Genomic DNA, 25,728 nt, shown 5'->3' with positions numbered 1-25,728 from the left:
AGCATTCATTAGTCATTGGTTAAGGAATTGTTATTGTTTACAAGATTGAGATTATACAAACTGGTGTGTAATATTTATGAAAAAGGGGAAGTTCTGTCAGAATTCAAAAAAAGGGTTATAGTCATGATACCAAAGAAAGCAGGGGCAGATAAATGTGAAGAATACAGAACAATTAGTTAAGAATTGAGAAGAGAGTGGAAGAAGTGTTAGAAGAAGACCAATTTGGTTTCAGGAAAAGTATAGGGACAAGGGAAGCAATTTTAGGCCTCAGATTAATAGTGGAAGGAAGATTAAAGAAAAACAAACCAACGTACTTGGAATTTATAGACCTAGAAACGGTATTCGATAACGTAGACTGGAATAAAATGTACAAACATTTAAAAAAAATTAGGGCTCAAATACAGAGATAGAAGAACAATTGCTAACATTTACAGGAATCAAATAGCAACAGTAATAATTGAAGAACATAAGAAAGAAGCCGTAATAAGAAAGGGAGTCCGACAAGGATGCTCCCTATCCCAGTTGCTTTTAAATCTTTACATGGAACTAGCAGTTAATGATGTTAAAGAACAATTTAGTTTCAGAGTAACAGTACAAGGTGAAAAGATAAAGATGCTATGATTTGCTGATGATATATTAATTCTAGCTGAGAGTAAAAAGGATTTAGAAGAAATAATGAATGGCATAGATGAAGTTCTACGTAAGAACTATCGCGTGAAAATAAACAAGAACAAAACAAAAGTAATGAAATGTATTACAAATAACAAAAAAATTAATTTAAATGTCAGGAAAAGATTTTTGAAAGTATATGTTTGGAGTGTTGCTTTATATGGAAGTGAAACTTGGATGATTGGAGTATCTGAGAAGAAAAGATTAGAAGCTTTTGAAATGTGGTGCTACAGGAGAATGTTAAAAAGCAGATAGGTGGATAAAGTGACAAATGAAGAGGTGTTACGGCAAATAGATGAAGAAAGAAGCATATGGAAAAATATAGCTAAAAGAGGAGACAGACTTATGGGCCACATACTAAAGCATCCTGGAATAGTCGCTTTAATATTGGAAGGACAGGTAGAAGGAAAAAATTGTGTAGGCAGGCCACGTTTGGAATATGTAAAAAAAAATTGTTAGAGATGTAGGATGTAGGGGGTATGCTGAAATGAAAAGACTAGCACTAGATAGGGAATCTTGGAGAGCTGCATCAAACCAGTCAAATGACTGAAGACAAAAAAAAAAACAAGATTGAGTCATTAAGCATTATTATATATGTAATCAACTCAAGTGGAAAGAGTTGAACACACAGCAGCATAAATGTATTACTTGGGCGCCCGTATTGTTTTTAAATCGAAAAATGAAATAAAAATAATAATTATGTGCAAAAATAATGTTTTGGAAAACAATAATATAATGAGATGCACGTGACGTCACATGCTCGTAGATTCGCTGGGGCAACTACACAAGTATTTGTAAAGTTATCTCTTCATATACATTACATTGCTATATGGTGCAATGCATTAAATAAGGCACAATTGACACAATATTTTTTTGAGCCAATTGTAAATTCTTAATGAAATTACAATTGTTAAACAGTTTGTCACACTGACGAGATAGGACAAAAAGGACTCCTAGTTATAAAAATGTACTGTGAACAGATTAATGTGATCTGCTCATCCCCATGTTTAGATGATAAATAGCATCATCGACTTATATGATTGTTAATCATTGGTAAATCCAACGATATGCAATAAAACTACATCTATGCTGATCTATCGTTACCGCTTTACTAGAAGTGACTTTTACCATTACCATTTTACCATAATTCACACTTTTCAGTTTCCAGGATGCTACTCCTTGAAAAATTTCAAAACTTTCAGTGCTAATTAGCAATACTTTCCTCATTGGTCTATACTTTCTTTTTCTGTTTAGCCTCCAGAACCACCGTAAGGTATTACTTCAGAGGATGAATGAAGATGATATATATGAATGTAAATGAAGCGTATTCTTTTACAGTCTCAGGTCGACCATTCCTCAAATGTATGATTAATTGAAATCTAACCAGCAAAGAACACCGGTACCCACAATATACTGTTCAAATCTATATAAAAGTAATTGCTTTTACTATGATTTCAACCTTAGAACTTTTAAAATGTTTTTATGATCAGGTAATCATAAATAATGGTGTTTGGTAGAGGGAAAATTGTCAAACTATCCCAATAAACCCTAATCGATGTCAGTTCCTCTGTGAACTGATTGTTCCACTATCTGTTGTGTATTATTCCTTCTTCCTTGGGCAAGTCCTATGGTAGCTGGGTCAATCACCTTTGTTCCATCTATGCCAGCAAGCTGTTACGTTTTTAGTAGGGTAGAGTGGTGAAGACACCCTCTTTATGCCTACTGATTAAAGGATTTTGTTTTTTATTTGAGTGTTGCAAAAATGCTGGAGCATTGACTGTTAATTAATTACTTCATGTTATATCTAATTAATGTTTATACACCGCATAAAACAAGATCACTAATTCTAGTTAAAATATAATTATATAGGTAAAATTTTTTATGATTATAACATACTGTAGGAAGTGGTTTTGATGTTGTACAGTGTATACAAGCAACTTCCGCTACATTAGGTAGGTAAGGTCTAGGATAAGTTAAAATTGCATGACCATTTTGTAGTATAAAACTGACATTACGTGATAGTAGATACGGTGGTGTAACAGTAGCTCCAAGGTGATTCCTTAAAATTGATTCAAGAAATCCTCTTACCTAGAACAATACCAACAAAATAAAGATCAGTAACTTAAAAATAAAAAAAATAATTGTTAAAAAAATCTGATGTGGACACCACATGACTTTTTTGTACACCTATTAAATCACATAGATTTTTTACATATTTATATTTTTTATTAATTTTTTTATTTATTATAATTTTTTTTACAATTAGAGGTTATAATTATTAATAAATCTATATATTTAAATTAAAAAAAAAGTTAAAAAAATATATGTATAAAGTCGGATTCGAACCGATGTGCCTTCCCCTTTTAAGATCTAAATAGTTCATTAATTAAAGTTTTATTGGGCTACAACTCTGGAACCAATGAAAATAAGTACCATTTATGATACATCGTTGAAAAGCTCTCAATCAGGACTTATAAGTGCAGTTAAGAAAAAGTCCAAAATCAAATCTTTTTTAGATTTTTGACTTTTTTCGACACTTTTGGTTCAGTTAAAAGCAAGCAAAAGGGGAGGTACACAAGTAGATATTACAACAGTCCTAAATCTATAATTTCAACATTCTGTGGCTAATCGTTTTTGAGTTATGCGAGATACATACGTACATACATAGATACATATATACATACAAACATCACGACGAAACTTTTAAAAATGGATTCAAGGATGGTCAAAATGAATATTTCCTTTGAAGTCTGAAAACCGACATTTTTCGCGATCACAATACTTCCTTGTACGAGTAGAAGGAAGAGAAAATAGCAGAGACTTGAGGTATAATAAAATATGTATATATAATTTTACAACATAAAAACCTTTATAATTTAAAAGTAATAAATATATTAATTTCTCTGTAGAACTTTAAAGAGATTTAAGTTTTTATTTTCTATAAACCAATTCATATATTTATAGCAGCATACATAGAGTTGATGAAAATCAGCTGACGTGCATAACATTCCAGAATTTAATATAAATTATACTACTAGCACCCCAAGTGTTATTATAGTAATTTACAGCGTTTACAAAGGTCATTAACTTTCAGGAAAAGGATTTTGTACATTGAAGAATGTATGAATACAGATCTAAGATGTTTTGGGCTCTATCTGTGTACATTTAAAAAAATTATAACTTCTGATCTAGATAAGATAATGAATTTAAATCTGAAATATACAATTGTCATCTAATCTGTAAGCAATACGTTAAAAATACAAAAGATATACAGAATGTATCACGAATTCTTCTGGAACTTTCATAACCTACTCTACAGGTAAAAATAATTGAAAAATTACGTATAATGTCCTATAATGCTTCGTTTGCAAGTTACGGCTTGTGAAAGATTATGCTCGGAGTTCAGATACCCTGGAGAAATGAGGTCGTACTGAAATTTTTAGGACGTTAATTTAGAGGCAGAATTAGTGATTTCTTATGGTATTTTATCTGGAAAATCGAATAAAATAAGCCCCAGAATCTTATCTACAGTAGCTTTTGAGAAATCTGGGGCGAAACTAATAAATTGCGGTAAAGAACCCTGTTTTTTATGTTTGACGTACAATAACTTTGTTAAATGGGAAATAAACGAATACTTTTACACAGAATTTATAGAGAAATTAATTCTGAATAAAAGCTGTAAGATAACTTAAATAATACAAAGAAAAGTTAGAAAAATTCAAACCTTATTTAGAAACAGTACATTATTACATTTAAGTACTTATTTAATGTAAACAAAAACGAAATTCTTTTTTGATGATGTAAAAATTCGGTAAAAACATAATTTACTGTTAAAAATTGTTTTTAAAACTACAATTTGCTCAACAATTATAAAATAAAAATAAATACATCAAAATTACTTACACATTTTTTTATTAATAAAAGAGATGCAATAAATTATTTGAAAAATTATTATTTCAAAGTTGACAATAAAATAACTACAGCTGATCAACAATGCGCAATACTGCATTAGTGTTTAAATCATTCTGTAAAGTACATTAAGTATATCGGGTACTGTGAACTGTGCTGTAGGAACAGAAGGTTTCTTTCTGTAAAGTTTAGTTTGAACGTGATCGGTTTGCCTTGAAGTAATGCCGTACTTATTTACAACAGAGGAATACGCTGATATGGTATTCATTTTGAATGTGTGCTAATGCTACAGCCACTGCAGTAGAATATGAAATACCTTTACCGAATCGCAGAATTTCAGATCTCAAAACAATTATCGTGACTTTTCGCAATTTTCGGGAAAATGGTTCATAGTATTCTTATCAGCTACGAACGATCTATCCAACACGACGCTCTTATTGATGAAATTATTAACGATACAGTACAATCGTAAGTACACGACGTCTTTCTAATCGGATCGGAGTTTTGCTTTTGATGGTTTGGAGGATACTTAAACAAAACAAGTTTTACCCTTATCATAAACAGCCAGTTCAACATCTACACCCAAAAGACGGTCCGTTTCGTTTGGAATTCTGCAACTGTTGTAAATACAAATCGACAACTCTACAATATTTTGTTTACCGAAGAGGCAAATTTCATTCTAGATGGCGTCAACAACTTACGCAATGAGCATACCAGGCAGAAGTAAATACTCATGCATCGGTGGAAGGCAATTTTCAACACCGATTTAACGTCAATGTGTGGTACGACCTTCTTACCAATCAGCTGTTTGGACCGCTAATGTTCTCTGACCGCTTAAATGCTGATGTGTATACTTTCTTCAATAAAAATTGCCACAGCTGCTAGAAGATGTTCCTTTAGCGCTAAGTCGCAAAATATACGTCTAGCACGTTTACGTTCCCCACTTCTCTTGTATCGTTTCCACCCAGTTAAATCATCATTTCTCTGAAAAATGGATCTGTTGTACAGATCCACATTCCTGGCTACCAAAATCGTTAGATCTAATACCGTTAGATTTTTGCGTCTGGGACGAATGAAAAATATTTTATAAAAAAAAACAAAAATACATTCTCGTGTGAAATTAAATGTCCACATTATGGATGCGGCTGAGCAAATTAAACGCAACTCTAAAAAATTAAAAAGAGCAAACAAAGAACTACAGAAGCGTACCAAGAAACATATTGAAAATGTTCAATTTTTGAACATCTTTTATAAAATTGTTCGTGTAATGCACTTTTGTTTACGTATTGCTTCTAGACAAAATTTGGATTTTTTCGCTTTCCTTTTTTTATTTAACTTGTTTACATCATTTCGTTCAGAATTAAATTCTCTATAAATTTAATTTAAAAGTTTTTAATATAATTTACATTTAACAATGTTATTGTTCGGCAAACATAAAAACCAGGGTTCTTTATCCCAATTTATTGGTTTTAATCCCAAATTTCTCAAAATCTAATGCGGATACGGCTCTGGGACCTATTTTAATCAATTTTTAAGGTCAATAACCATAAGATATTACTAATTTTGCTCCTTAATTAACGTCCTAAAAATTTAAGTACGACCTCTTTTCACCGGGGTAGCTGAAATCCGAGCGAAATCTATCAGCAGCTATAACTCGCAAACGAAGTATTTTAGTACATATGTTTATAGCACTTTTTCCATTATTTTCACGATTAGAATTGATAATGACCCCGGGGCAACCATCTGATACATTCTGTTATTGTTAAAAATTTCAAATTAAATTTTTCAGTTTAAATTTAAATTTGAAGATATAAATCAAATAAAAATGTTAATATTACCTCATTTATTATTATAGTTACAGTAATAATAAATAATAAGAGGTAATTTAATTTTTATCAAAAATTATTTTGAAAAATATTTGTTTGAAGTATAGCATTTATTATAATGAAACATGAAAATGAAAAAAAAGAAATTTGTAAAAATTGTAAAATTTGTAAAAATGAAAAAAGACCTCTGAAATTTATTTTGGAGGAATATAATGAAAATTAAATTAGTTGACAGAATTTAAAACTAGGAAAGAGTGGGAAGTTTAAAAAGTGGGGGGTTGAGAATTTACTAAAACATTAAATTCTCTCTGTTAATTTATAACAGAGAGTTGTTTAGAGAATAAAAAATGTAGTAAATAAAAGATTAAAATATATAACAGATAAATGAGGAGTTAGAATTTAGGAAAAAATGTCAAGAGACGAAAAATTAATACTGAACAGAAAGGACTGAATAAAAAAAAACAACATAAATTAACAGTTATTGTCATATCATAAACAAAAAGTTATTTCTAAAAAAAATTTCATTTATTATTTGATCTATAACGAATGAGGAATCATTTTCTAAACATTAAAAATTTTATTATTTTTACCTCCTTGTACGAAGTAAAGGAAATAATGTGAACGCGAAAAATTTCGGTTTTCATATTTCATTGAAAATATCCATTTTGATCATCCCTGAATCAATTTTGACTAGTTTCGGCTTGACGTCTGTACGTACGTACGTTTGTATCTCGCGTAACTCAAAAACGATTAGCCGGAAAATGTTGAAATTTTAGATTTAGGACTGTTGAAATATCTAGTTGTGCACCTGTCCTTTTGATTACAGTTGACTGGATCAAACGTGTCCAAAAAAGCCCAAAATTCAAAAAAATTGATTTTCAACTTTTTCTTAATTGCAGTATAAACCCTCATTGAGAGATTTTCAACGATATATCATAAGTGGTACTTACTTTCAATGGTTCCAGAATTATAGCCAAATAAACTTTAAATAATTAAATATTTGGATCTTACAAGGGAAGGGATTTAAAATCGGTTCAAATCCGATTTCATCTCCTTTTTTTTAACTTTTTTTTTATATAAATATATTGATTTATTAATAATTATTAACCTGTAATTCTAAAAAAGTTTTACAATAAATAATAATTCAATAATAATAATAAAAATATCAGAACTTAATGAAATAAAACTTTATGAATTTCATTTTTAAAAAAAATGTTTTTATCTAATTTAATGGCGTACAAGAAAGTAATGTGGTGTTTAGATCAGATTTTTTTATATTTAATTAAATCTAATGACATTTTTTTAATTTCAAAATATTTTGAAATAAAAATAAAAATGTGGAACAGTTCAAAATTCAGAACAATTCAAAATTTCAATATTTCTTCAATTACCTCTCATGATTAAAACTGTAATAAAAATTACTGCCATAAAAATCAAATAAAGAAGACAATTATGATTTAAAAATTTATTGTAAATAGTTTAAAAATGCAGCTTACATTTTTAAAGAATAAAAGATCTTTCCTACTTAAATTTAATACATAAATATTTTTAGATTAAGAATTGACATCTGTTAGGAATTCTTAGCAAATTCTAAATTGAACATCAAATGATGGTATTCTATGAGAATTAACTTTTTATCAATTTTCAAGACAAAAAATGTGATAAATATTTTTTTCTTAACAACTCTTAATTAAATGCAACTGCTTCCAGCAGATTATCTATTTTTTATTTAAAAATTTTTTAAAAGACAGCAAAATAATTATCGTCACCTATAAAAGTTTGTGAAAATATCATCCAATAGAGAGAAGAATTTTCTGCGAGATGTACAAGAAAATTGAAGATAAAAAAAATTTTGTTAAAGAGAAAATAGTGACAAAGTAATGAATTATCATCACCTGGTGTTCTGTCTGGTGGCAAGTCTCTTTATGCCATCGTTGTCTCTACCCATTTCCGACCAAAGACTTCTCCTTTCTCCGCTAGTAGTTTCAAATCTTCACCTCAACCCCTCACCCAGTAAATGAGGGTTAAGGGGCTATAGCCTCCCATCGATATTGTGGGGCTGCAGCCCCCATCATCCAAAAATCATTTGACTTTATCATTCAGGGGTTAAATCTAGTAAGTTGGTCCAAAAAATCCATTTTATATTTTTGTAATGTATAACATCTCAAAAGTATTTTCACAAAATTTGAGATAAATCAATACATAATCATCTCCCTAAGCATTAATTCCCTCCTATATACCCGCCATTACTCCTATACTCCTATATACCCGCCATTACTGGACCCTGCAAGAGTAACGCCATTACTCGACGTGTGAATGCCTTCCTCACTCTAACGTAATACTAATAAAAATAATTTGATTACTAATCTCACAAGCCAGAAATGCAACAATTGCTTATTGCATTCCAAACACATGCAAAGGCAGCTAGATGGCTTTCCAAGAATCTTCAAAAAAGTTTTCAAGTTCTTTTGCCAGTTCCACTAGTCGTTGAAAAGTGGATAAACTAAAGATTTTAGCGCGCATTATGATAATAAATGTTCTGAATTTGTTCTCCAAGCAGAGTATCTTATTTGGTGTGAGGAGATAGTCATTCAATTTAAAATGCGACCAAGAAGTGATTGAAATATTGGATCGCTGCAAAAAATAATAGTTCCCAAATATCCATTATCTCTTGCAAGTTTTAGCGACTCTTCCGGTAACAAAATGTACTAATGAACGCTCCTCCGCCACAATGAAGAGAGTCAAAACGATTGCATGTAACAAGTTGAGGATTAAGTTTGTTAGTTTCTTTGTTAGTGCGTAGAGCTATTACTGTTAATCCTGATGAAGTTTTAGATATGCCAAGAAAGAAAAATCAACGACTAGCTTCCTAATAATTCATAACTCTTATTGGAGTATAAATGTGTGAGTGTAAAGTATAAATGTGAATTATGAAAAAAATTATATACAAACATTATGATTCTTACTTAAGTAGTAAATGATATATTAAATCCAAGTTTTGTATTTTTCAAATGCAATAAAGTGTAAAAAACAGTTGCAATATAAAATGATTTTCATTATTAATATTATTATAATTTTATCATCATCATCAGCCCACTTTGCCGCCGCCCCTTCCCCTGAAAAAACATCCTAGCTACGTGCCTGCTTCAACCATTAATATCGTTCTTCATTGTCTTCTTTCTCGTTGTACTGACCCTTCCAATGCAGTTGTAAAAATTCCAAGTCCTCTAACCTCAAGTCCAAACCAATTTTCTTTTCTTTGTGTGCTTCCTTCATAATGGTCTTTCTTCTTTAATCCTGATCATTACTTCTCCAATTTTCAATTTATTCATTTATCTTCTTTCTCCATATCCACACTCAATAACCTCAATCCACTCCCTCTCTCTCCTCCCCTTACATGTATCCTTTACTTCCTTATACTAAGACACTCCTTACATAGCATTTGGTTAATCTTTTCCTTAACTCTATGTTCAGACTTTTACTATATAGCATTTTCTTCTTTTTAATGAAGGTTTTTTTGCCATTTACTCTAGTTCCTTTTACTTCCATTGCACTCTTTTAGTCTCCTGTGACAAAAGTAATACTATAAGTAATACAGTAATTTTGGTACATTTATTTTCATATATAATAATTTGTTACCTAATAATATAAAGGAATCAAGAAACTTTAGATAATACAATGCTCTGTTACTAGAAATAATGCAATGGTTACTAGAAATCGATGAAATTGAAAAATATTATTCTAATTTAATAACTGAAGAAATTGTTAAAAGAAATTACTATTTTAGGATTACAGTATTTATAGATTGTTATTGTTATTTTAAGTGGCTGGCAGTGTATTTCGGAAATTCTGTTTAACTTTATAAAATGTTATTGTAATGGTAACCTTCAACATGATTTGTCTACAGACGGAACCTAAATTTTCATACAAGTTACACATTTTATGTTATATTGCAGAGATTATTTGATTAATTTTTCTTATTATTATTAAAAATAAAACATGTAATTGTGTTATTGTTTGTAATTGTGTGTGAAAAAAAATAATAAATAAGATTCCATACTCTTTCATTCCACCCTCCAGAATAGTGTATATTGTAGAAAAACGTTGTTATATGTGATATTGCAATGAGTCTCATTATTTCTCTTCTGTTATTATTCAAAATAATAGTTTATTTATTCTTTCTTGCCCTACACCCAATTACAGTTATTTTAACTTGACTGATATTAGAACCCAGAGTCTTCTGGATAAAAGGCAAAGGGAGGTTGGGAATAAATGTAATTTAGTTCAGAGTGTATTTTTGTAGAGTTTCCTTGACAGGTAATATGTAAAGAATAATATATTCAGCCAATTACACTCACTCACATACACAAGTGCACGCAAGTGTGCGATTTATATATACACACACACATATAAAAGAAAGGCATTTAGAAAAGATGCACATATATACACACTATTATATATATATATATATGTGTGTGTGTGTGTGTGTGTGTGTGCATCTTTTTTAAATTTCTTTCTTTCATTTTCTTTAGTTTATAGTCTATATAAGAATCATGAAGCAGATATAAGAGAAGACGATAACGATAAGAAAGGAAAGCTGACTTGGAAAAGAGTGAGAGAACAGTATATAGTCTGTGCCAAGTGCTTTCCAACTTTTATATGAAATAAGCAGTAATAGGAATTGAAACAAAGATTACGACCACTGGAATTACCCAAGGAGAAATAATAAATATTTTAAGACTTGAAATCACTATTCTTTTGGAAGAAACCAAAAAAAAAATTGAAGATGTACTAAATGGGAGCAATTTAGAGTTGGAGAAGAATAAATAAGAGTAAAACAAAAGTAATGAAAAATTATAGAAAAAAAGATATTAAAGAATTAAATTTTATGATAATAAATATAATTATGATAGCAAATATAATATAACAAAAGTAGAAGAATTTTATCTCGTTTTTAACAGTAAAATTGAAAGGATGGAAAAATTAATGCAAAATAATCAAAAACAGAGCATTTGATTTCTGCACAGAAATTAGGAGAGCTTTCATGCAAAACAGAAGTTTGCTAGCACTAAATATAATTCTAAGGTTTGGAAAGAAACTCTTGAAAATATATGAAATGTTTTATGGTAGTGAAACATGGACGTTAGGAAATAATATAAAGGAAAAATTAGAATGTTGAAAATTATTTGGGAATCTTGTAAAGAGACAAATTATTCTAGTAGGCCATAAATTAAGACTTAAAAATTTATTTAATTTGGTGAATAAAAGAACATGTTGAAGATAAAACTTAGAGAAAAAACAAAGATTGGAATATGCAAAACAGGTAATTGAGAATAGATGTAGTTAATATTCTAAGATTAAATGATTAATACAGAATTGAAAGGTATGTGAAATAGCATCAAACTAAACACTGATTACTCTAAAAAAAAGGCTTATTATATACTCTGATAAAAGGTACAATGTTTAAAATAAATTTAGATTATTTTCTTGATGATATATAATAAGATTTAGCTAAACATTTTATTTTACTTCATTAAAAGATTTCAGATTTAAATATTTCAAAATGATTGGTACTCAAAAGAAATCAGAAAATAAATCTTGGTGAACAGTTAAAATTCTGATTAAAATTTAAAAAAAACTGAATTGTTTTCTTTATGAGATAAAAGAGCAAAAGCTTAAAAATATGATGAACTTTAACTATATTATCATAGAGAGTGCAAATACAAATTAAAATAATAAATACTTACATGTAAAATAATATACTAGAACTGAGTAAACAAATACATATGATAGATCCATATTGATGTCATGTACATATTACCTTTTCTATCTTTCTTTTTCCTGTTTAGCCTCCGGTAACTATCGTTTAGATAATTCTTCAGAGGATGAATGAGGATGATATGTATGAGTCTGAATGAAGTGCAGTCTTGTACATTCTCAGTTCGACCGTACCTGAGATGTGTGGTTAATTGAAACCCAACCACCAAAGAACACCGGTATCCACGATCTAGTATTCAAGTCCGTGTAAAAATAGCTGGCTTTACTAGGACTTGAACGCTGGAACTCTCGACTTCCAAATCAGCTGATTTGGGAAGACGCGTTCACCACTAGACCAACCCGGTGGGTTATGTACATATTACCTGATGAATAAAACCATTATGTACTGCACTATTAATATTAAAACTCATTTCTGAACAAGTAGGTAAAAGTATTATTTAATGATCATAAATTTATCTTTGAGAAAATATCTAAGAAATAATCTGGATTCTAGTACGATAAAATATAAATTTATTTGGTGTGATGATCAACACAATTGCCCCGTTTTTAAATTTATTTCAAACATAAAATAGAAAATATTTGTAATAGTAAATTGTTTAAGTAGATTTTTGAAATTTAAATTTATTCCTTTAAATACTGTGGAATCTTATTATAAAATTTAATTTTAACAGCATTAATACTCTAACAGACACTCTCTCTCTCTGAGTGTGTGTGTATGTGTTAGAGAGAGTGAGAGAGTGTGAGAGAGAGAGCGAGAGTGTTTTTTTAACAAAAATTTAATGATTTTAATGGCTGACAATCTTTAGACTTATTTTTTTACTGATATTGAAAATTAAAATACATTTAGAAATAATTAAAAATGATTATAATACAGAGTGAATGAAAGTTACACAACCCTGAATTCATTAATCGAAGTGGGAAATTTGCTTTTAGGTTGGCACTAATGTATAAATTGGTAATAATTGACCTTGTAGCAACTTACATCTTATAAAATATTTAGAACAATTAAGTTGTCCTATTTTGTCTCTCACTGGCAGATGTGCATCCTGACCTCGAAAAGGAAGACACCTGCCTTGTGACAATCCCATCACCTCACCATCCCTGCTGTTCTTAGCTTTGATGGGCTTTACCAGAGATCATCTTTTAGACCCTCTAAACTTAATAACACAACATAGTCATCAGTTTGGCCACTGTCAGGATGCCAGCAATGCAAATACCTCGGCAGACATTTCCATCAGTGTTTTACACAACCTATTATTGGCTTTGTATGGTCTCTTCCAACCACAACTACCTACCATAGCTTTCAACCCTCAACTATCAAATTAACCGATTTGCAGAAGCTCGATCTATTTCAGATTATTATTTAACTGAGTCTTTGAACACCAAAAATGCTACACTCATACCAACAAAACAAGTGTTGATCACAGCAACAAAATTTTTTTGGGAAAATTTCAATTTTCTTATTTTAGCGTTTATTGAAAGGGAAATTAAGATTTAAAGAAACATTTAGTAAAGCAAATCTGTGAAGCTTGACATATTCATGAATATTTTTGAAAAAAGTGTTTCTTAAAATTTATTCTCCATCTCTACAAAGTATATATTCTGTTCTTTTTTTTATTTTTATTTTTATTAACAATTAAATTAATTATGAGTTTGTGTATTTTATTTTTGCTGTAAGTGTAAATTTTTTATTTATATTTAACATTATAACGTCTAACTAAGAACATTAAAAATTTTGTTACAAAAAATATTTTCTAATCCTACACATGTCAAAAAAAGCTGTGCAAGGTGTTGTATGACTTGACTGGCACACCAGGTAATTCATGCATTACTTTTGACAACTTTTTTTTAACAAATATTACATATTCATAAATATTCAACATAGGCAAGTAAATATATTACCCAATTCCAAATAGTTTTTTTTTTTTTATAGTTGGATAATATATTACTGAAATATATTATCTAGACAGTCATCTAGAACACACTGTACCACATCATTGCTGACCTATATTCATAGAAAGAGGTGTATAAAACAAACTTAATATTAAGAATATTATATATTCATCAGGTTGGAAGAATTTACTAATAATTATTCCTCGTTAAGGAATTTCAATTAACCATAATTAACAATAAATTTGTTTGTATAATTACTTACCATTATAAAATGTATCGTAGCTAATGTCAAGTGCCAAAATGTATTTCTAATTCTTTCACTGAGGGTCATGGTATCAGAATATGGTAAACCGAAGTACGGTGTAACAGAATAAAGTGAAGGATTACCGGCAAAACTTATTGTCTGAGTATAAAAGGCAACTGTATTAAAATACATAAATGGTACACCATAATGATGAACTAATCCTAATGCGCATTCTGGATAAGCACCGTCTAATATTAATAAATCAAATCTTCTAGTTAAAAGTTGTTCGGTCTCAGGATCTGATAATAATGCTTCACATGCCTAAAAAGACAAAGTAAAAAGAAATATAATAAATATTAGAAAACAAAAATTAGTAAAAATTGTAATAAAAAACACAGTAATTTAAAAAAAACAGAAATATTTTACTAATAAAAAAAAGCCATGCATCAAAAATCTTAACTAGAATTCTATACAGAAGAATTGAGAGGAGAGTGGAAGAAGTGTTAGGAGAAGACCAATTTGGTTTCAGGAAAAGTATAGGGACAAGGGAAGCAATTTTAGGCCTCAGATTAGTAGTAGAAGGAAGATTAAAGAAAAACAAACCAACGTACTTGGAATTTATAGACCTAGAAATGGCATTCGACAATGTAGACTGGAATAAAATGTTCAGCATTTTAAATAATTTGGGTTCAAATACAGAGATAGAAGAACAATTGCTAACATTTACAGGAACCAAAGAGCAACAGTAATAATTGAAGAACATAAGAAAGAAGCCGTAATAAGAAAGGGAGTCCGACAAGGATGTTCCCTATCCCCGTTACTTTTTAATCTTTACATGGAACTAACAGTTAATGATGTTAAGAACAATTTAGATTCAGAGTTAACAGTACAAGGTGAAAAGATAAAGACGCTACGATTTGCTGATGATATAGTAATTCTAGCCGAGAGTAAAAAGGATTTAGAAGAAACAATGAACAGATGAACAGATGAAGTCCTACGCAAGAACTATCGCATGAAAATAAACAAGAACAAAACAAAAGTAATGAAATGTAATAGAAATAACAAAGATGGACCACTGAATGTGAAAATAGGAGGAGAAAAGATTATGGAGGTAGAAGAATTTTGTTATTTGGGAAGTAGAATTACTAAAGATGGATGAAGCAGGAGCGATATAAAATGCTGAATAGCACAAGCGAAACGAGCCTTCAGTAATAAATATAATTTGTTTACATCAAAAATGAAATTAAACCTCAGGAAAACATTTTTGAAAAAAGTTTGGAACGTAGCTTTGTATGGAAGTGAAATTTGGACGATCGGAATAGCTGAGAAGTAAAGATTAGAAGCTTTTGAAATGTGGTGCTATAGGAGAATGTTAAAAATCAGATGGGTGGATAAAGTGACAAATGAAGAGGTGTTGCGGCAAATCGATGAAGAAAGAAGCATTTAGAAAAATATAGTTAAATGAAGAGACAGTTTATAGGCCACATATTAAGGCATCCTGGAATAGTCGCTTTAATATTGGAAGGACAGTTAGAAGGAAAAACTTGTGCTCGCAGGCAACGTTTGGAATATGTAAAACAAATTGTTAGGGATGTAGGATGTAGGGGGTATACCGAAATGAAACAACTAGCACTAGATAGGGAATCTTGGAGAGCTGTATCAAACCAGTCAAATAACTGAAGACCAAAAAAAAATCATTAAAAAAGTACAGGTAAATTATCAATATAGCAAACACTCAAAAACATATGAAACATTACCTACATCTTTATCATCTCCCACAAAAATTTTTTTTACATTAACAATTTTTCTACCTTATAGAAAATTATGCAAATTTTTTCAGTTTTTTGTTCACTTAATGATAGTTTAATTGATCTTTTATCAATTCAGTTTTTTTTTAAATCATTCAAAATTTTAACTACTATACTTTCACATCAACTTTTTGTGGTCTCCTGGTAGTATGAGTAGAATAAGAGAGTTCTTAGTGTAAGCAGACCAAATGTAAAACAAGTATTTAAACTTTATTTTGGTTTTTGATTTATGCTAATAGGATGTAGGGTTCTTGTCATACCAGAATTTAAAGACCCTATTTTACGACTATAAAATAGTCATAACAATAAAATAATTTTGTAACTATTAGTAGAAAAGTTGTCATTAGTAGTAATAAATGAGTATATAGCAATCATTATGAACAGGAGTTCATAGTAATCTTCTTTGTTCCTTATTATTTTATTGAACTCATCAAACTAATCATGTTTTGAGATAAAACTGATTTTTATTTCTTAAAATTTTGTATTGTATCATCTAATTTAATTGAACATTTTTTGCAACATAGGGTTTTTTATTACTACCAAAATTAACACAACAGAATTAAGGTCTGAATGGTATGGAGGTAAGCAAAGGATATGCCAGGTAACATCATTATATTATCTAGTTTGAACTTTTTATCTTATGCAGTTTCATTAATGCCATATAGTATTGTTTTCAATATGAGTCTGTGATCAGAAAAAACAAATTCTGATTCTAGCAGCCATTTTACAATTTCTTCGTTTCTAAAATCATATTTGTGGCATAGTGATATGAACAATTATAACGAAATTAATTAGGAAATTTGGTATTGATCTGTCTATCTATGAATCTAACTTTTTCTACTTCGACATTATACACTGTCTTGAAAAAACAAATACCTATCCAAAAATTGTCCTCTCTATGGACTTTTTTTTATAACATCACTGGAACAAGATGATGTTTTTTCTTTTTTAACCTCTCGGACTAACGTTAGATATTGCTTCAGAGGTTGAGATGAATGATTTGTACTGTGTGTGAAAAATGCCATGCCTGAACAGGATTCTAACTCGGGATCTCTGACTGAACAAGGTGATTACTGAAACCTAAATTCACTTAACACCATATGTTAGTACAGTATACGATAAATGCGAGGACAGTAATGATAACATTCTGTGAGTGAAATTCATTTAATGAATAACTTTTTTATACATTTATGTATAATTTTTTACACATACAATTTATGTATAATTGTATGCATTTATGTATAGTTTAAGATATACAATAAATATTTTGTAAAGATGTTCAGTAGTATTTTAACCAATAATATGACAAGGAGTATACTAAAAACCCACTATTTTTTTTTTTTATAATTTACATTGACAATTGTTTCTTTAATTCCTCCATAAAAAATATTCAGAATGTTCTACAACATGGTATTAAACGAAAAATATAATTAATATTTAATATTTTTCAAATTAAAAATTATTTAAATTAAATTAAAAAATTAAAATCAGATGATTTGAATTTTGGTGACATGCTATATATTATTTCAGAACCACACAAAACAATAAAAGTGTGTGTTTTTTTATATATATGTAGAATCAAACAAATACACAAATGCAAACAAATCTTGGAATAATATACATTACTGGGCTTTGGATAAGATGATGAAACACCTTTATCTAGAATGACGGGTCCGGGAATCCGGTTTTTAACCTACAGGCAGAAAAGACGAATCACTTTGCTAGAAGGATTCTGGCCTACTCGGCAGGGGCGGTGATAGGCTCATTCGGGTGAGTCTCTTGAAAAGAACTAAACCTTTCGCAAGTGGTTGTTACCAAGCCGGAATACCAGGACACGAAGACGCTGATAGTTAAATCATCTGGAAGACCGTATGCCGACCTTCTTAAAATCATGAAAAACAGGGAGACCGCAAATAAAGCTGCGGAAGTTATCTCGCTACGATGTGGCAACAACGAGGAGCTTAGGATACTTATTAAAAGTGCTAAGCTGCAGAATCCCTCAAAACAGTGTTGAAAGCCGAGACAGAGGATTTCCAGGTCAGCCTTAGATCTAAAGCTGATATGCGTACGGTGGTCCATATTTCAGACATAGATGCTACCACTGAGGAGAAGATCATTCAATAGAGTGTTGCAGCCGTCTTGGGAGGGAGCGAATACTTTAGGCTGACGTCGCTTCGCCCATCGTATGGCTCAACTCAAAAGTCCACGATCATTATGTCGTGCTGGGCTGCGAAGATGGTTACGGAGGGGAGGATTCGTAACGGATGTGTACAATGTCGTGTCGTCAACTGCGACGAGGAAATGCGATGTTACCGCTGCTGGGAGGTCGGCCACGTTGCGTCCGTCTGCTCCGGTCCCGATCGCACAAGTCTATGTTTTAACTGCGATAAACCGGGGCATCGGTGTCAGTAGTGCGGAGATAAGCCCTTATGCGCACTCTGTGGTTCGGAGGACTACAGAACTTTGTGCTGCGCCAGTGTTAAGCGACATGAAAATCCTCCAGCTTAATGCTAATAGATGCAGTGAAGCGGTAGATAACCGCTGGCACATGGGTCTGCAGCTTGGCGTCGATTTTCTGGCCGTCACCGAGCCCAACAGCAGTGCGAATGCGACCGATAGGTTGCTTACTGAAAATGAGAGATACTCTTGTATTGGTTTCCGCAAGGAATGGTTAGCTCCAGATGTGTACTGGATACGTTTGGGCCGACTTGGAGAAAGTGGTAGTTTTTTCATGCTATCACTCCCCCAACACTGACGTGGAAGTGTATCTTCATTTCTTAGACCAACCGAATGAATTACTGCGTCGCCGGTTTTCGAATTGTCATCCTGCGGGACTTTAATGAAAAATCCAGGATTTTTCGGGTGTGCAGCGTAATACATGTGGTACCCATCTTAGCGATATGGTGAATTCATTGGACCTGATGTGTGTAAACGAGGACATTTCCATTTTTGCAGGGGGAACTCGTATTCCTGCACTGACCTGGTTTTTGTAAGTTTCTCTCACGTTGGTTCTGGCGTCTCATTGATTTCTCGTTGTGTAATCTTCCTGTGAATATTTAAAAATGATTTCTAGATTTTTGAAATTCCGAGTTTAAAGAGTTAAAATGGATTTTTTTAATTTTTTTTTTGAAACCCGACTATTTTTTTAATTTGTCGGTAACAAATTAACATATCAACTTGATTTTTTGTAATTTTCATATGAAAATCTTTTTTCCTTTTCCTGTTTAGCCTCCAGTAATCACCGGAAAGTATTACTTCAGAGGATGAATGAGAATATGTATGAGTGTAAGTGAAGTCTTGTACATTTCTGAGACGTGTAATTAATTGAAACCCAACCACCAAAGAACACCGTTATCCACGATCTAGCGTCCAAATCCGTGTAAAAGTAGCTTTCGTTACTAGAACTTGGACGCTGGAACTCTCGACTTCCAAATCAGCTGATTTGGGAAGACGCATTCACTACTAGACTAACCCGGTGGGTCGCTCATATGAAAATCTAAAAAAAATTTCTAGATTATCTGAAATTTGACTTTGAAAGGGGTAAAGAAAAGCAAAAAAATTTCGAACAATATTTGCAAATATTTCCTGTTTCCGATGTAAATAAACGAGATATTCAGTAGATATGGGCTTGTAAATACTCCTCAGATAAATATTTAAAAACCATACTCGGTTTTTTTTTAATATCGATTTTTTAAGGGGTGTTCTCGTGTACGGCACGGCGGCTCAACCAACACAGCCACTGCCACTATTACTGTATATGCGACACGACTGGCTGTACCTACCTCCGGTTACTTGACTAAATACCATAAAATAAAAAAAATTGACCGCGACCGGAAATGTAAGTAAACATATAAAACGGGAGAAGCCGTGACGGGAATTCTAGTAAATATATATATTTTGTGGTGAATTTTTACGAAAACAGGTTTTTTCTTTTAAAAAACTAATTGCAAAATGTTTCTGAAAAAAAAACATTCAGCAAACTGTATCACTGGAAGTTATTTCTGACAAAGAGTAACTGAGAGAATATGTTAAAAATATTTTAATACCTGATTTAAAGCCAGACAGGTCAGTCAGTCAATAGATGTCATGAAAAAAAGAAGATAAAATGGAAAGGGCTGGTCATGTAATATAGCGATTCTGAACATGAAAATATACACATTACAGCTATTTTTGTGCGTTGTTATTCAAAGTAACTTGATATCGACTAATGACAGGGGCAGAAATTGTTGTGTCATTATAAATTGAAACAAAAGAATGTATTTTCTGTCTGTTGGTAACTGTTACAGCTAGTTATTGTGGGCAAGAGCAATTTGTTAGTACAACATCGGTAGTTTATTACAGTTATGACAGTCTCTTTAACACAAAAAAAGTAATAAGTAATTGTATTTTAAACACGAGTAAAACCATGTGTTAGTGGTTCTATTTTAAAATAATAATAATAATAATAATATAATGATCACGCTCTCTTTCATACACACACACACACGTGCGCGCGCGCGCATGCATACACACTAATAATATAGTATGTTTTAGTCTAATAACTATGAAAAATAAAATTATGTACTAAAACTATGTGTTTAATACCACTGTACAAAGTTATTGTACGTCAAACATAAAGAACAGGATCTTTTACCCCAATTTATTGGTTTTCACTCCAGATTGCACAAAAACTACTGTATATACCGTTCTGGAACATATTTTATTCGATTTTTCAGATAAATAAAAAAACATGAGAAATAATTAATTCTGTCCCATAATTAAGTTTCTAAAAATTTCAGTACGACCTCATTTCATCGAGGTAGCTGAAATTCGAGCAAAATCTTTCACTCGCAAACGAAGCATTTTAAGACATATATTTAAATGAAATTTTTCCATTATTTTCACGAGTAGAATAGGTTATAAAAGACCCGGGAGTACTTCGTGATACGCTCTGTGTATGTAAAAGGAAAAATGGTTATAGTTCATGCTAATACTTCCTGCTCTCCATGACAGATGGGTAGCATCACTTTCTTTTATCCTGAAGGTTCTGGATTTGAATCCAGATCAGGCTTATCATTTTCATATGTTACAAAATCCATCATAAAATAGCTGTAATTAGACATAAGTTTGGAATGAATAAATAAAATAAGAATAATAATAATAGAGAATATTTATATATTTACGTATATTTATGAAATAATAATGATGTAACTATGTGAAAATATTAAGATAATTAAATGAAAAATAAAAAAAAAATTAAAGGTGTTAAATCTTTAAAATTTTAACATGTCATTAAGAATATGTTAAAGGATGCGAAAGATTCGGATTTATTTAATTAGTTAAAAGCTTATCAATACTGTAATATTATTTCTATAAAAGAAAGTCTTTTAATTTAAGTTTTAATAAATTAAGGATTAGAATTTTTTGGAATCTTTTAATAAAGATTCTAACCAAAGCGCGCGCGCATACCGTATTTCATTCGCGCGGGTGTGACGGTACTAGCAGCTACTTTAAATACTATTTACACTTTAAATACTATTCATTTATTTAATTCTACCGCTCATCTGTGACGTTACAACATAGCGGACGACTATAGCAGCTAAACGTCAGTGCTACATTAGCGCTCCTTATGGTGAGAAGTGTTATTAATTACAAAGTATACCCACTTAGCCACTATTTAGACCGATTTTGAAAAAGGATTTTTTTGAAATATTTAAGTGTTAACAAATCTGCCTAAGAAAAATAAAACCTTAATTAGGCGAAATCTCCAGATACTGAGGGTGACCTTGCTCTACAGCCTCACCCCCTTGACCTTTTAAGTTGAAAATTTAATGGAATAAATGCCCCATATGTAAAAGTAATCTCACCAAGTTTGATCAAAATCGGTCGAGTAATTCTGGAGATATAAGGTGTGAAACAACGAACACACACACACACACACACACACACACACACACACACACACACTCACGTACAGTACAAACGTACATTTCTATCCGGTTTTTGGGTGTTTTGGGTTCCTTAGGCGTCAAAACGTAAAGATTTGGTGAAAACCGCATATGCCCAAATTGGGCCGATTAAAATATTTTCCCATCGAAAACTATAGCTCAGCTATAGCGCTAGGTGGAAAAGTAAAAATACTACACATTTTTATAAATAAATAATTTTCTTACCGTCATTATTATGAAAATACAGCATAATATTTTTTTACATACTACAAAGCATGCTACCAATTTTCTTATGAGAATTTATTTCTCCATTCACATAATACTATTTAATAAAAGTTTTTCCATGAGATTCCTCTAAAATGTTTTGGGTTATGTTACAACCTAACTTCTCTTTATTTGATAATTATTTATTCAATCTATCAACTCCCGTATTGGTCCTCAGCGATCAACGTTAGAGGTAAAATAGATATAATACAGTCTCCAGTGACTGGCAACAAACTGATTACACTTCATTTCAATTAATTGTTATACAGAGTAGCAAATATTATTTATTATCTTTTACTAAAAGGTATGCTACCAGTTTATGTAATTACAATACCACATTATTGTCTAGTGTATTGCAGCAGTAGTTAGTAGTAATGATGAATAATTTTAATTACTAATCAATGATTTTCACAGTTAGTCTTTTTTATTTATTTTATTTTTTTAAATATTATTTATTTTTTATTTTTATTCTAGTATTAAATTTCATACAGGCAAAACATTAAATATGTTTTATACATGTGGAATGTACTGTGGCACTGGAAAATATATTTAAAATTTTAATTTTGTACAGCATAACTAATCTTAGATTAAATGGATTTATTTTATAAATGAATTATTAGGATTAATTAAATACTCTAGATTCTCCAGTATTAAAATTTGATGTGGACACCACATGACTTCCTTGTACGCCTATTAAATTACACATACACATTTTTTTTTTTAATGAAAAGTACATTAAATTTTATTTCATTAATAACTTCTGATATTTTTCATATTATTTTTATTGTTATTATTGAATATTATTTATTTTATTTTTTTTACAATCAGAGGTTAATAATTAATAATAAATCAATATATTTAAATTTAAAAAAAAAGTTAAAAAAAATATCTGTATGAAGTCAGATTCGAATCGATGTGCCATTCCCTTGTAAGATCCACATATTTTATTAATTAAAATTTTATTTGGTTATAACTCTGGAACCAATGAAAATAAGTACCACTTATGATGTTTAAAAGCTCTCAATGAGGGCTTATTAGTGCAGTTAAGAAGAAGTTCAAAAACTACATGTTTTTCATTGTGGACTTTTTTGGACGCTTTTAGTCCAGTCGATTGCAATTAAAAGAGGAGGTGCACAACTAGATATTACAAGAGTCCTAAATCCATAATTTCAACATTTTACGGCTAATAGTTTTTGAGTTATACGTACGTACGTACAGATGTTACGCCGAAACTAGTCAAAATGGATTTAGGAGTGATCAAAATGATGTATCCGTTGAAATATGAAAACCGAAATTTTTCGCGATCACAATACTTTACTTCGTACAAGGAATAAAAATATGGTCAAAATTTACGTGCAATTTAAATTGTATTTGTTCACATAAAGTACTGTGATTTTTAAACATGTAAAAACACACAACACCTAATAATGTGATCAACCGTACCGTACCATCACCTGAAGCCAGTGTGAAAACAGCAGCATTAGTCATTGAATATGTCGCACAAAGATGACTGAAAATATTTTGAAATAAGTTTGTAAATTATTTTATTAGAAAATTTTGTTTAGTTTATCACACTAAATGCCAACGTCACGGCTCAGATACACTTTTCTGTTACCGTTCGCGGCTTGCGTATCGGTTCCGATACGTAAGCAGATATCTTTTATATCATCTGTTCAGAGAGAAGCACTTGTCGAATATGTTTCGTGTTACTAGTGTCCTCTAGTCCATAGAATGTGTTTATTGTCCTGGTTTATAAATCGGAGCCGTTTTGTACTTGTCAATCTGGATCGTTTTTCGCTATCATTCTTCTTGCATTGTTTCTGTTTTTACGTGATGTTATTATTTTTTTTTATTAAATAAACGAATTTTTAATCGTTTTTGTGTAGTGTTTTCGTAAATAGTTTTTGTAATATTTTGTTAATTTTTTGTGAAAATTTTTCATACTGTGGATAAACGTCCTTCCTTTTCATCCTTTTTTTCCTGTTTAGCCTCCGGTAACTACCGTTTAGATAATTCTTCAGAGGATGATTGAGGATGATATGTATGAGTGTAAATGAAGTGTAGTCTTGTACATTCTCAGTTCGACCATTCCTGAGATGTGTGGTTAATTGAAAACCCAACCACCAAAGAACACCAGTATCCACGAACTAGTATTCAAATCCGTGTAAAAATAACTGGCTTTACTAGAACTTTAACGCTGTAACTCTCGACTTCCAAATCAGCTGATTTGGGAAGACGCGTTAACCACTAGACCAACCCGGTTGAATGGATAAACGTCCTGGTTCCTCAAAACCTCACTTACAGATGAAGAAATACAAAAATACAGATGATCACATTACAGATGAAGAAATATCAAAAATTCTGCATGACTTAGTTGACAGTGATGATGGTTTAGATGATTATTCAGCTCCTTCAGAATTAGAAAGCGATGTATCAGATTCTGGCGTGGATGAATTACCAACCGTATGTCCTCAAGAACTGGATGGCTGCAATAACAATCACGGCGAGACTTCAGCTCCAAATTTTTTTATTTCAATCTACAGGTAATAATTTGTTACCATGTAATGACAAATCTTTGAACTTAAATTAAATAGTAATGATTGGAACGATACGGAAAATTTAAGAAAAACAAATTTTTAGGCTTTTCCAAGTTTTCAAGGAGGTTGTCTACTACAGACAACAGAATAAATAGATTTTTTCAATCTATTTTTCTGTGACGAATTTTTAGACAAAATTGTGCAAGAGACAAATTTTTATGCTGAAACTGTGTTTCTTTGTGAAGGTGTAACTCAACATTTAAGAATTACTGCATGGAAACCAGTATCCCGGAAAGAATTAAAAATATTGTTGGGTATTATTTTTCATATGAGGAATATTAAAATTAACAGACTAAGTGATTTTTGGAAACAGTCACCGCTTTTCAGTATACCTCTTTGTAGCAAGTCGATGAGCAGAAACCGGTTTTATTTCTTATTGCGATGTCTCCATTTTTAGGTAACCATGACAATACTGAAGACAAGTTACATAAAATTAGACCAGTCATTATTGAACGTTTCAACGAAACAATGAAGGGCATATGTTACCCAGGCAAACAACTGTGTATCGATGAAAGCATAATACTTTGGCGTGGTCGTCTTGTTTTTAAGCAGTATATTAAAAATAAGCGTCACAAATATGGAGTGAAATTATATTTGCTGTCAGAACCTACTGGAACGGTTCACAAAGTACGGTTCACGGTGTATACTGGTGCAAATGATATTGCTCTAGCAGGAAAAAATCATGCGCAAAAAGTCGTAATGAATTTATTAGAAGAAAAATTGAATAAAGGACATTCTCTTTATTTAGATAAATTATTATAATAGTATAAGTTTGGCCGAAAATCTATTGAAATTAGGCACGCATTGTACCGG

At 30.9% G+C, this 25,728-nt stretch overlaps 1 protein-coding gene across 2 annotated transcripts in view; it reads right to left on the bottom strand.

Moving 5' to 3' along the window:
- The window catches only part of LOC142331106 (UDP-glucosyltransferase 2-like), a 166,527-nt gene that overhangs the window by 83,987 nt on the left and 56,812 nt on the right, over positions 1 to 25,728 (bottom strand). For both annotated transcript variants that reach the window (XM_075376775.1, XM_075376774.1), the window contains exons 4-5: positions 14,338 to 14,640; positions 2,566 to 2,757 (exon numbers count right to left, since the gene is read on the bottom strand). In XM_075376775.1, the coding sequence (XP_075232890.1) occupies positions 2,566 to 2,757; positions 14,338 to 14,640 (495 nt within the window). The remainder of the gene's footprint in view (positions 1 to 2,565; positions 2,758 to 14,337; positions 14,641 to 25,728) is intronic.

The sequence above is a fragment of the Lycorma delicatula genome, chromosome 10 (genome assembly GCF_047948215.1).
Source record: "Lycorma delicatula isolate Av1 chromosome 10, ASM4794821v1, whole genome shotgun sequence".
NCBI classification, from domain to species: Eukaryota; Metazoa; Arthropoda; class Insecta; order Hemiptera; family Fulgoridae; genus Lycorma; species Lycorma delicatula.
This window is presented reverse-complemented; position numbering and strand designations above follow the sequence as displayed.